General features: G+C 38.0%; 1 protein-coding gene across 2 annotated transcripts in view; it reads right to left on the minus strand.

The window, feature by feature from the left end:
• Positions 1-13194, minus strand: part of LOC108716581 — an 85644-nt gene that overhangs the window by 19539 nt on the left and 52911 nt on the right. For both annotated transcript variants that reach the window (XM_018262809.2, XM_041562634.1), the window contains exons 11-15: positions 11051-11272; positions 4247-4446; positions 1861-1986; positions 1540-1683; positions 99-327 (exon numbers count right to left, since the gene is read on the minus strand). In XM_018262809.2, coding sequence (XP_018118298.1) covers positions 99-327; positions 1540-1683; positions 1861-1986; positions 4247-4446; positions 11051-11272 — 921 coding nt within the window. The remainder of the gene's footprint in view (positions 1-98; positions 328-1539; positions 1684-1860; positions 1987-4246; positions 4447-11050; positions 11273-13194) is intronic.

The following is a 13194-nucleotide window of genomic DNA, read 5'->3' on the forward strand; positions in this document are numbered from 1 at the left end:
AATACCAAGACACCCCTCTGTGTCTTGAAATCCAACTGTCCCATGAAAAGCAGCACACTTATCACTTCCACCTATAAGTAGTGGAAATACAAACATACCTTTTCCTGCATATCTAAAAGTTCTTTACATGGAGGAATGCAGGAGAATTTTAACAGAGCAGTCATCCCGTGGCACCTCTTCCTTATCCAGGCCTCTTTGTCTGGAGATTCCTGAGAGAGGAACTGAAGAAGGCTGAAGGACGACTCCAGCAGGATCCATTCTAAGTCCTGAGAAACCTCACCCCTGTGCGAACACTGGCATATGGCTTTAGCCGCCCAATCAGCAACACTGAAAAACATTGGCATTGTAATCCCCTTTACTCACATGCAATAAAAAATATTTATTAAAAGATGCAAGGTTTGTAGTTGTGTTAAATAATGCACCAAAACAATATACTGTACATTTATACATGGAGAAAAAGAGCTTTTTTTTGTTTGGAGTTGAACTCCAAACAAATTTCTATGTGTGACTAGTAATTTGTTGGGAACCATTGACCCTACACATATATCTTTCAGTCACCTTCCAGTTGCAGATCATTTCCTTTCACAAACATTGCTGGCACAGGTTCTATTTAATGCTCAGAGTTGGGGGTTATGCAGGTGAGATATTGAAGTGGGTTGGAGGTGGGATATTTGCATGAGAAGAAGCTAGAGACAGAGGCTTGTAAACGGGAGCTTTGCTGCATGAAGGATGAGTGACGGAGAACAAGGAATATTTGCACGAAGGAGGACTAATGACAGCTCAGGAGGAGGGATATTTGCACATGAGAGGATTGATGACAGCAGTTTGGTGGAAGGATATTTGCACGATGGGGGGGGGGCGTTTAAGGAACTTCATCAGTAGATAATTTGGAACTTCATACCAAATGTTTACTACAAAATCATGTAAACATTAAACAAACCCAATAGGCTGGATTTGCTTCCAATAAGGATTAATTGTATCTTAGTTGGGATCAAGTACAAGGTACTGTTTATTATTACAGAGAAAACGGAAATAATTTTAAAACATTTTGACTATTCAGATAAAATGGAATCTATGCAGAGCTTCCTAGATAATAGGTTTCCGGATAATGGATCCCACACCTTTATTAGACTGTGTAATAACTGGCATTGTCTTTGCTTTTCACCTGAGGCTTGTCTGAGCTGCATCTCTTCAGGTATTGATAAATTACAACTCCCAGCAAACCCCAGATTCGTTTTGGGAGACTCAGGAGAATGTAACAACAAGGTCAGACAAAAACAACCAGAAAGTGCTACATATATGGCCTTAGCCAGATTCCTTGTGTACCCTACAAGCATTTCTACCCATTTCTACAGCAAATACGCTTCAATACTGAACCTTTCTTGCCCGAATGGGTTTGTTGATATACTTATTTATGTTTCCTACAGAACACACAACAGAGCTAATCCTGCAAAGTGTGATCTGTATGCTTTATAGTTTAACTTCTAGAAGAGAAGGATACAATGATATTCATAGAGAATTTTATCAGCCAACACTTACAGGTGAAGAATCTGATTAGAGGACATGACACATGCTGCTGGCTGCACTGGAGTTTCCTTCAGCAATCTTCCCAATCTCAAAAATCCTCTTAAGGGTTGAACATGAAGTAGAGATAGTGGGTTCTCAGCGTGGAGAAGGTTTGGACTATATGAGAAAACAAAGCCATAAATTAATGATGTATGTTTAATTCACTGCACAGACACCAATCACTCATCACCCAACAACATCTAAGAGAAAGGAATATAGAAACTGTGCATAGATAATCATTTTATAAATGTATTTTCATGTTTTTTCTCTTCTGCCTCTTCCAAAAGGACGGACCTTTCTTGGGCTGTAAAAAGGTCAGTGATCATTTTCTCCATGCCTTGATGAAGGTAGTTAATGGATTCCTTTATTCGTGAACCTGGGCCATCATCTTGTTCCAGAAGAGCTAATGCAGCATAGCACCTATAAGAGCAAATATACATATAACCTTGTTAATAATTTAGCAGTAATATATCTTACAGTAGAAACGTTATCATCTCTGGACTGCCTTTGATACACAAAACTCATTAAGGTATACAAGAAAAAAAAATTATATTTTTTTTTTACACATTGGCAGAAGAAGCTCTAAAATGCAGTCACTAATTATTACAGGTAAAAGTAAACTTTATTGTAAGATCATAGGGGTTTTAAGTATTACTGCAAGGACATTTATAAGTGATACAGTTTTTATTTTTCAATTAATATATTTGGTTGGATGATTTATTTTACTGGCACATATTTATGAATATACAGATATTTCCAGTATGGAACAGGAATAGGATCTATTATTTGTAAAGCTTTTACCTGGAATGGTCTGAATACTAGCAATGCCTTTCCCCACATTGAATTGTTGATTGACTGTTTTTCTGGTTATAAGACAACTGTCTGCTACAGGTATGGGAACCCTTATCCAGAAACCCACTCACTATGGAAGGCCATCTCCCATAGACTTCCCTATAAGCAAATAATTCAAATTTTTTAAAAATGATTTCCTTTTTCTCTGTAATAATAAAACAGTACCCTGTACTTGATCCAATCTAAGATATAAGTAATCCTTATAGGAAACAGAACAAACCTACTGGGGTTATTTAATGTTTACATGATTTTCAGAAGACGTAGGGGGTTATTTATTAAAGCTCAGTTTTTTTTTCGAGATTTATTATACCCCGATGCTGCTATAAGTCCAAATCCAAAAATACTCCATCTCAAACTCTAAAAACAACTGGACTTGCTGAGTAATTATAGAAGACGTTTCACTACTCATCCGAGCAGCTTCTTCAGTTCAACTGACTGGTGTGGGAAGTTCTCGGCATATAAACTCTTTTTCAGATGTCACCTCTTGAAGAGTTACAATGTGCCATTGTGATTGGATTACTGAAAGAGTTTATATGCCGAGAACTTCCCACACCAGTCAGTTGAACTGAAGAAGTTGCTCGGATGAGTAGTGAAACGTCTTCTATGATTACTCAGCAAGTCCAGTTGTTTTTAGAGTTACCTATACTAGATATACCATGGCCTGGATGAATGAAAATCTTCATAGTCATACTCCATCTCAAACCCTTTGAGGCCCTGTAGAAGTCAATGGCAGATGTACCTTTTCCAATCTGAAGATATAGAGGTCAGTTCTGGGTTTCACGCGATAATCCAAAAAATTCATGGTTTTCAGGGCGGTAACTCGAAAAACTCGAGTGATTCGGAAGCCAAATTCTGATCCTGATTTTATCGAGACTGAACCAAATTTTTCTAGTTATTTTATTAATAAATAAGGTAAAATCGTGAATGGGAGTTTGGGCAAGTTTGTTTTATTGAGATAATGAGAAAAGTTTTAGTTTTAGTAATTAACCACCTTAAATTATGGAAAGATCCCTTATCTAGAAAACCCCAGGTCCCAAGCATTCTGGATAATAGATCTTATACCTGTACTCTGAACTATGCAGAAAGTGGCAAGTCTGATCTGTCGCATTAAACTGTGGGAGAACTTAAAGTCTCCTAAAGGCTGGATCATAAGTTTAAATATTACTCCAGCCAATAGAAAGATTGAGCTCCCTAGTCTGGCATCACTAATACAACTCCATGGCCATCTTTGGCCATGGTCCATCATTGTCCCTCAGGTGACATTGGGCTTCAACCTGTCTCTTCAGCTGCTGGTCTTTACTAGCACTAAACTAGTCCCTGCTTCTAATCAACATCCAGACCAACTATAGGTGGTAATCAGGACATAGCGGCATCAGTAACAGCCCACTAAGCCTGCAAGGTGGCCATAGACGTAACAATTACGATCTTTCCAAGAAAGATCATTCAATTCAACACACGTATAGAGCTGAATCGTTAAATATAGAGGTAGCAACAATAGAATTCTACCTTTATCAGCACTAACAATGGCCGATGTTCGTGTGCCTTCAGAGGCACCTGATCAAAATTTTCCACCTGGGCCAATCCATGAGCCGACTGATATCCAAGTCTTCTGCTGATATTGGTCTGCTCATCTCCTGCCATACACACACTGAATATTGTACGAAAATTTGTTTTGCACGATATTATCGGTGTATCTATGGCCACCTTTAGCCAGTACAGAAATATATTATATAAACATGCAGACGACACTGTTCCCCATACTAATAAAATTCATTGTGGCAGGTTTATGTATCATTTCCAGCTTCAACAGCTTCCTCCACCACTTAACCTTGTTATTGCAGATGCTGGTCGGAGAGCCAAAGCGTTTTGCAGAAGGATGAGTGCATCTCTGTTTCTTCTCTGCATCAGCAAGTGCCTGCCCACGTGGAACTGGTATTGCCAGTTATCAGGACTCAGGAGGAGAGCATCTTGATATTTTAAAAATGCCTGTGCTAGTGGATTGTCTTCGTCTACCACAGATTGCACAAACTTTCGGAAAATAAAAAAATGAGAGTATTTAAATGGCATGTTTGTCAGCAATATTACATTAAAGGGAATGGTACATATACAGTTTTATTATTATTATTATTATTAACATGTATTTATAGAGCGCCAACATATGGCGCAGACATATATATACATATATATACTGTAAATATATATATATATATATATATATACACAGTATATATATAGATATGACCTATTTTATCTTCAGCTCCTTTAACAGTGAAAATCAAACTCTGTTTTTGCTTAGTTACGTATAAGTTTTTAAGTAAAAATTAACTTAGTATAAGGATTGACACCTGCCAACCCAGATCATTTATATGAGCCCCTGCCCCTAGAGCTTACAATCTAAGGTCTCTATCACATTCACACAGACTATGGTAAATTAAATTTGGAACCAATTAACCTGTCTGTAAGTGTGCTGGAAGAAATTAGAGTACAGTTATGGGAACCGTTATCCAGAAAAGCTCCGAATTTCGGAAAGGTTGTCTCCTATAGACTCCATTTTATCTAAATAATCCAAATATTTAAAAATTATTTCCTTTTTCTCTGTAGTAATAAAACAGTACCTTGTACTTTATCCCAACTAAGATATAACTAATCCTTATGGAAGTAAATCCAGCCTATTGGGTCTATTTAATATTTACATGATTTTCTAGTAGACTTAAGGTATGAAGATCCAAATTACAAAAAGATCCATTATCCGGAAAACCCCAGGTCCCTGAGAATAGCAGGTCCCATTCTTGTAGCTGGAAACCCATGTAAGCAAGGATAGAACACACAAACTACTTCTCTTGAAGGAATCAAACCTAGAACCCTTTGAAATGGAAACCACTGGATGACTGTAAAGGTAAAGATACAGCTGCAGACTTCTTCCAACTGGCCAGTCCAAAATGTGTTATAAGTGGCACTTTGTATTATTGTCAGTGTCGTTTGGGAACCCCAGCATGTAAATAACATTGGTAATGGATTGTTTATATGACAGACACAATATTCAGATTGCTTATTTAAAAATGAGTGTCACGCTGTGTCTTGTTCCACAAAGAGAAATAGATGGCCCTGTGTGAATCAAGCGTTAATGACAATATTGACAGTATACAACATATTATTTAAGTTAGCAGCAGCAGGAAGAAAGTCAATATGCTTAAAATGATCTTGAAAACTGGCTTTAAAAAGCACTCTTGCATGCCTGTTCATGGGAATATTCTCTAATTATAGACAAGAGAAAACATGCTGTGCGTGGCAGTAAGTATTGCCACATATCCCAGTGGTAATAAAATCACTTATTCTATAAAGAGACATATATTTTGTAGACATTTGCTTTGCTTTCAATTAGAAATTCTTCCAAGTGCCTTATACCTATTTGCTAAATAAAGGTATGGGACCTGTTATTCAGTACGCTTGGGGCCTATGTTTTTCCAGATAAGGATCTTTCTGTAATTTGGATCTTCATACCTTAAATCTACTAGAAAATCATGTAAACATTAAATAAACCCAATAGGCTGGTTCTACTTCCAATAAGGATTAATTATATCTTCGTTGGGATCAAGTACAATCTACTGTTTTATTATTACAGAGAAAAAGGAAATCATTTTTAAAAATCTGGATTATTTGGATAAAATGGAGTCTATGGGAGACGGCCTTTCCGTAATCTGGAACTTTCTGGATAACAGGTTTCCAGATAATGGATCCCATACCTTTACTTTACTTGATAAGGCCAAGATCTCAGAGAGGGCTTACATGATAAGCACTGGAAAGGCTAGGCAGACAAGTAAAGAAATGGATGTGTATTATTTTAATCTTAGTAACCAAGTTACAGGCACAAAATCCCCTAAATCCTTCTCAATTAAAGATACCCCCAACAAACAACTATTTATTGTATAATGGCAATGTGTTGGGGGTGTCCTTAATTAAGCATGATCTTGGGATTTTTGTGGATAACATGCTGTGTATCTCAAGGCAAAGTTACTCAATGGCTACTTAAGTAAATAAAGTGCTGTCTTGCATAAAAAAGACATTAACTAAGGGATGAAAACATAATTTTGCCTCTTTATATGTCCCTGGTAAGGCCACACTTGGAGTATGCTGCACAGTTTGAGGGCCCCAGTCCTAAAGAAAGATATTAATGAGCTGCAAAGATTTGCAATTAAATTTGTAAAATTGATGGAATGGTATAAGGGTACCAAAGTCAAGGAAAGGGTTGTTTTCTCTGGAGAAAAGATACTTGAGAGGGGACACGATTACTCTTTATAAGAACATTAGAGGGCTTTATAGACACATAGCGGGGTCTTTTTCCCCATAGAAAAGAACAATAGAGTAGAGGTCATCCCTTTAGACTTTGAAGCAGTGACGGTGGTTATTCACAGTGAGCACAATGAGGTTGGGGAAGGCCCTGCTGGGTGATGTTATGGCAGATTCTGTTAATGCCTTTAAAGGACAACTAAACCCTAAAAATTAATGTGGCTAAAAATGCCATATTTTATATACTGAACTTATTGCACATGCCTGAAATGGCAGCTTTTCCATAGCAGCAATAATCCAGGACTTCAGACTTGTCACAGGGGGTCACCATCTTGAAAAATGTCTGTGACACTCACATGCTCAGTGGGCTCTGAGCAGCTGTTGAGAAGCAAAGCTTAGGGTTGTCGTATATTATCAAGCAGAAAATGAGGTTGGTCTGTAATATAAGCTGATGCTACAGGGCGAATTACTAATCAGCCTTATATTGTGACATTTCTATTCTATGTGTACTGTATATTATGAGTGCGCCCCTAAGTTTAATAAGTGACAGCAGCACAGAGCATGTGCAGTGAATCAGCAGAAAGGAAGATGGGGAGCTACTGGGGCATCTTTGGAGACACAGATCTTTACTGCTAAAGGGCGGTGGTTGCCTTGGGCTGGTACAGAAGACCAAAACAGGAAAACTCCTGGTGGGCCCAGTGTCAGTGGGCCCTCATGCTGCTAAACATTTGGCCTATTTCATGGCCATTCCCTATTTCTATGAGCACAAAGAGGCTAAATAGATGGAATAATAGATTAAAGTATGTAAAGAAAAGAGACTAGGAGAATAGAGGTTGAGTGAGGAGAAGAAGAAGAATAATGAGAGTGGGCCCCTGGTCGACGGTTTATAGGGTGGGCCCCTGGTGTCCCAGTCCGATACGGTAGAGATAGGTCTGTATATAGGGTTCTGGGGTTCCTATGGAGCGGCTGAACTTGATGGACTTTGGTCCATAACTATATGCAACAATGTAGCCTTGTAACTGTTTTGCCTGTTTGCCTACAATGTATTAGTCAGTTGCAGCTGCAAGGACCAATCCCCTACTAAGCATATAGGTTTTCTGCAGATTGATGGCAGAATGCTTAGCTTTGGCTGTGTTTAAAACTAGACATTCACCCTCCTTCGCTCTGGCTTGCTGAATATAGGCCTGTATATGACACCCCTGTGCTGGGTTTATAAACATCATAGCCTACTAATTCACCAGTGGAGGAGTAGTGGATGATAGCAATCATAAGAGACTAATGCATTATGGAACCACAGGAATGGAAGAGTAGAGTCAATCATAGAAAGAATTGTGGTTACATGCAACCCATTGTTCCATAGTTCAGCTGTACTAATGTATGTGAGCAGTGACTGAAGCTTCACGGATACAGAAAATACTGAGATTGCTGGGATAGCTGTAAGAGCCACTGCAGTCTCGTTGCTAGTAGCCAAAGAAAGAATCAAATTAACTGCAATTGGTATAAACGCATTTTTCATTTGGAATTGAGTCCACTGTAAGTTAGTCAACATGTTATTAACGTTCTGCAACAAAATTCCCAGCTTAATGTTGCTCATGCATTGCGTAAAGTATTCATGAATCAGTACCTGATGAAATCTTATTCTCAGATCAAACCCACTGACCTGGCAGTAACAACATTCATGCACACAGCTCCCCTGAGATGCTCTAGCACAAAACGTGAAACATAAAAGAGAATGATGTCAATTTTTACACAATCAATACACTGCACATTTGTTCCTCTCCGGGGAGGCAGTGCTTATTCAAGGTGAGCAAATCAAAGGCTCAAAACAGCTACAACTTGGAATTAAGGAAACTGAAGGCCAGAGGTGGCCAGACATTGCTACAATGGAATCTAATTTTAGTGAACGTAATCCCATCACCATTCACCCTTGCAGCTTCACTGCCTAATTTCTTTTTACTGTGGCATGTAGACTTAATCTATAAATCTGAATAAAGACTCATCTAAGGTAACACTCTACTGCAGTGTTTTACTGGTTACCAGGTCAAAATCTTCTGTCTCATCAGTAGTTTATGTAGTTAAAGAAATGATATAAGTAACGCCAAAAACCTCACCATCCGCAGGGTTTATAAATTTAGAAGGTTATTTATAGGGATGCACCGAATCCACTATTTTGGATTCAGTCGAACCCCCGAATCCTTTGTGAAAGATTCGGCCAAATACCGAACCAAATCCTAATTTGCATATGCAAATTAGGGGTGTGAAGGGGAAAACTTTTTTCCCCGTGAAAAAACTCGAATTGCACGAATTTTTTCAGGCAAAACCCTCCGAAAAAAACACAATCATGCAGGCTATTAACATCTTCAAATAGTTCAAGGGACCTCTGCCTAAATTATCTCGACAGGTTTTAGATGGTGGTTTTTCAACCTATTTCCAGGGTCGGGGTATAACAAATCTCGTGAGATTTTTTAATTTGAAAATTTGAGATTTGACCAAAAAAATCAACTCAAAAACTCGAATTTTTGTGGAAAACAGGCCCGGATTTGTGGAAAGGCCATCAAGGCCCGGGCCTAGGGCAGCAGGATTTTAGGGGGCGGCATGTTGCCCAACACCCAAATACACCCAGGGATGCTGAGGAAAATATCTCCCATACATATTCTGAACAAATGTAAGCATTGCATCTCATTAAAGGGGTGTTGTGCACTAAGAGACCTTAGGTTTTTAGACCTTAGGGGTTTATAAGTGACTCATACTCTAATATTCAAGACAGATTACATAGAGATTCAGATCCACAGGTTTAACATTTTTGAAAGTTGTTTGGCTCCTGTACCATTGTTTCAATAAAGCTTACTGGGAAAATTGAAAACTCTTCTAAAAAGCAATGAGACCTGATTCTACCAATCTCTCTCTCTCTCTCTCTCTCTCTCTCTCTCTCTCTCTCTCTCTCTCTTTCTCGCTATCTATCACCATCATCTATCTATCTATCTATCTATCTATCTATCTATCTATCTATCTATCTATGAGTAGGCACTCTAATATTGTCTAAATTTGTTCTTAGATATCCAGTAGCAACAGTCTTTAGCTATTTAAGCTAATTAAAGGGACAGTACGATCAAAAAAGAAAAGTATTTTAAAGTAATGGAAATATAGTGTACAGTTGCCCTGCACTGGTAAATCTGGTATGTTTGCTTCAGAAACTACTGTACTGTAGTTTATATATATTTTGATATATTTACTTTGTATTTTACACTTTGTATTATGAATTTCCTAATTAAGTTGACCTATGTATTGCATTGGCCTTGGGGGTGTGTCTAATGAATCCTAGGATTTGAATGTTTTCTCTTGAGTGACACTGCCCAGTTGTTTCCCATGGGCTATCTTTCTTTTAAATAGTTTGTATGTTAAGTTCAATGTTCAGCCTATGACTAAGTGTCCCTGGTAGACATGAAACGCGTCAGGCCTTGGTTCTTAATTTATGGAAAATAAAATGTAAGCTTTTTAACCTTTTACCATCTGACTCTGGTTTCACTAATTTGTGGGTCCAGGCTTGTGCCAGCCTCTTTTGAAGTTTCCTGGTGTTTGCTCCCCTTGCTGAAGGTCTGGGGCATGTGCACCCGGGCCCACCATACATAGCGGTAAGCTCACTCAACATATTTAAACATAGGATTTACTATTCTGTAGTTTATATAAACAAGCTGCTGTGTAGCCATGGGGGCAGCCATTCAAGTACAGGATACACAGTTGATGACAGATATGCTCTGAAGAAGCCCATTGTATACTACAGAGCTAATCTGTTGCCATCTGTGCTTTTTCTCCCTTTTCAGCTTTGACTGGCTGCCTCCATGGCTACACAGCAGCTTCTTTATATAAACTATAGTAGAGTTTCTGAAGCCAACACACCAGTTTTACCAGTACAACACAACAGTACATTATATTTAACTCACATTGAACCACTCTTTTGTGTTACCGTTCCTTTAAGCTGCTGGCATCATTTAAGTTGCTGGGCATCCATTAATCCATCCCATCTAATTTTCTACAGACTTAAAGTATACAGTATGCCTGTAATATACAGTATGGAATATCATTACCTACACAGGAAAGCATTTTTCAGCTTTAGGATGCCGATTCTGCAGAATTATTTTTCTTGGTATGAGAAATGTTATTACTAACTCTTGTAGATATACGTTTGCCAGACATAAATGTCTAGTTCCGTTGATGTAAAGGCAGAAATACCAAAGTATTGTAACCCATTTAAATGTACAGCTATTTTCATCTCTATTTTTTCCTTTTCTCTAAGGAGATGACACTTGCAGGGCAGGGTCATTTGTAAAAAGATTAATAGCCTCACCTTGCCGGCCTGTTTTGACTTCCAGGCATAGAGATTCTGAATGTAATCAGCTCTGCTCGACTGACCCTGTTCTTTAAGCTGATGATATTCTAAATCTAATGCTTTTAACTGCTGCTCTAAACTTGGCCGACCAGAAAAGCCATGAAGTTTGCAGATGGCTTGGATTTCTTCATCTTTCCCTGTAGCCTTTGCGTTGCAATACTCTGGGGTATCTTCCTTGGCCTGAAAAACAATATCCAGAGTTAATTTATAATATACAAGGCACACTTATGTCTTAATAGTAAGGAGCTTTAAATATTGTTGTATGTAGAAGCATCTGAAATATCCACTTCTATAAAACCCTCAAGGAATACAGTGTTTTCAACATTTATTAACCATGTCCTATTTTCTTTTTCAATACCTATGTGTTCTAAAGATGTACTCACATCTAACATATATAAGGATACAAATCACGAATATCGAGCTTGAAATTACCTCCATCTACTGACAGCTTCTATTGCATGGTTTTAGTTGTACAATTATATAGATTCTACCACCTCTTCTTCAAAGTTGTTTACACAAACAGGTAGAGCACTTTTGCACAGTGGAAAGGGCATAACTAACTTGCCATACAGACAACTATTTTAATCTAAGATCTTGTGCAAAATAGCCACAACCAGTGACACTCTATCTATTAGATAATATGAGGAACAGTCAGGTAAGAGTTTATGGGATGCTATCTATTTAGAATTTTTTTTTTATGATTTTTAACAGCAATAGTTACACACTATTAATTACACACTATAAATCAGTAACATCTATCTAGTCGGCACGAAATGCATAAGGCTTTTAAGGACATGTAATCAAGAAAAATACACTTTTTTTACTTCTACTTGGAGATTTTAAGTGTCTGCTTGTTTTTACTGAAATGGTTTAATCCACTCCCTTTGATTGCTTAGCACCAGAACCCAACATTTGTACAGATAAGTCTACTAAGTTCATTTGTACAGATAAGTCTACTAAGTTCACTAAGGGTCGAATATCGAGGGTTAATTAACCCTCGATATTCGACTAGGAATTGAAATCCTTCGACTTCGAATATCGAAGTCGAAGGATTTAGCGCAGATAGTACGATCGAACGATCGAAGGATTATTCCTTTGATCGAACGATTAAATCCTTCGAATCGAACGATTCGAAGGATTTAAATCCAGCGATCGGATGAATATCCTTCGATCAAAAAAAGTTAGCCAAGCCTATGGGGACCTTCCCCATAGGCTAACATTGACTTCGGTAGCTTTTAGATGGCGAACTAGGGGGTCGAAGTTTTTTTTAAAGAGACAGTACTTCGACTATCGAATGGTCGAATAGTCAAACGATCTTTACTTCGAATCCTTCGATTCAAAGTCGTCGTCGAAGGTTGAAGTAGCCCATTCGATGGTTGAAGTAGCAAAAAATTCGAAGTCGAAGTTTTTTTACTTCGAATCCTTCACTCAAAGTTAGTGAATCGGCCCCTACATGTTTCTTTCATCCACTGGTTTTTTTCACCTTTATATATCTAGACCCATCTCATGAACCACTATCACAAAAGTTGTATTTGTTGATTATATGTAAATAATTTGTTGTACAGTATGCTGTATGGGAAAAGAAGAAAAATTAAGGTTATGGTCAACACACTTTCCCCCGTATGTAATATAAGGCATTAAGTTTGCCCAGGAGCATTAACCCATGGTAAACAATAAGATGTTTGCATTTCAGCAGGTGACCAGTAAATTCTACCTGCTGATTGGTTGCTATTGGTTTCTGCCCCTGGGCAAACAGTGCCTTTTATTACAAAACTCCATTGATAAATTCTCTTTGGAAAGAAAAACCTCTGTGCCAGCATTCAGCACTTTGTAATGTTTCATGTGCCATGGATATCACTCAAATTACATATTTTGAGACTGGGGGCAACAGCAAACTTTATGTTTAGCTTAACTATAATGCACCTTTATTCTTGTGGGTTTACATGGGACAAAACCCAATAATATTGATTATTACTAACAAGATAATCCATGGCTCTTCGCTTGTTTTGAAACAACTCAATTCATCCTCAGTCACCTATCTTGTCTTTACTGAGTACTAGTTGAGCTTCTGACACACAGGAGCTGAAACTGAATGTGCTTTC

This window comes from Xenopus laevis, chromosome 5L (genome assembly GCF_017654675.1).
Source record: "Xenopus laevis strain J_2021 chromosome 5L, Xenopus_laevis_v10.1, whole genome shotgun sequence".
Classification (NCBI taxonomy): domain Eukaryota; kingdom Metazoa; phylum Chordata; class Amphibia; order Anura; family Pipidae; genus Xenopus; species Xenopus laevis.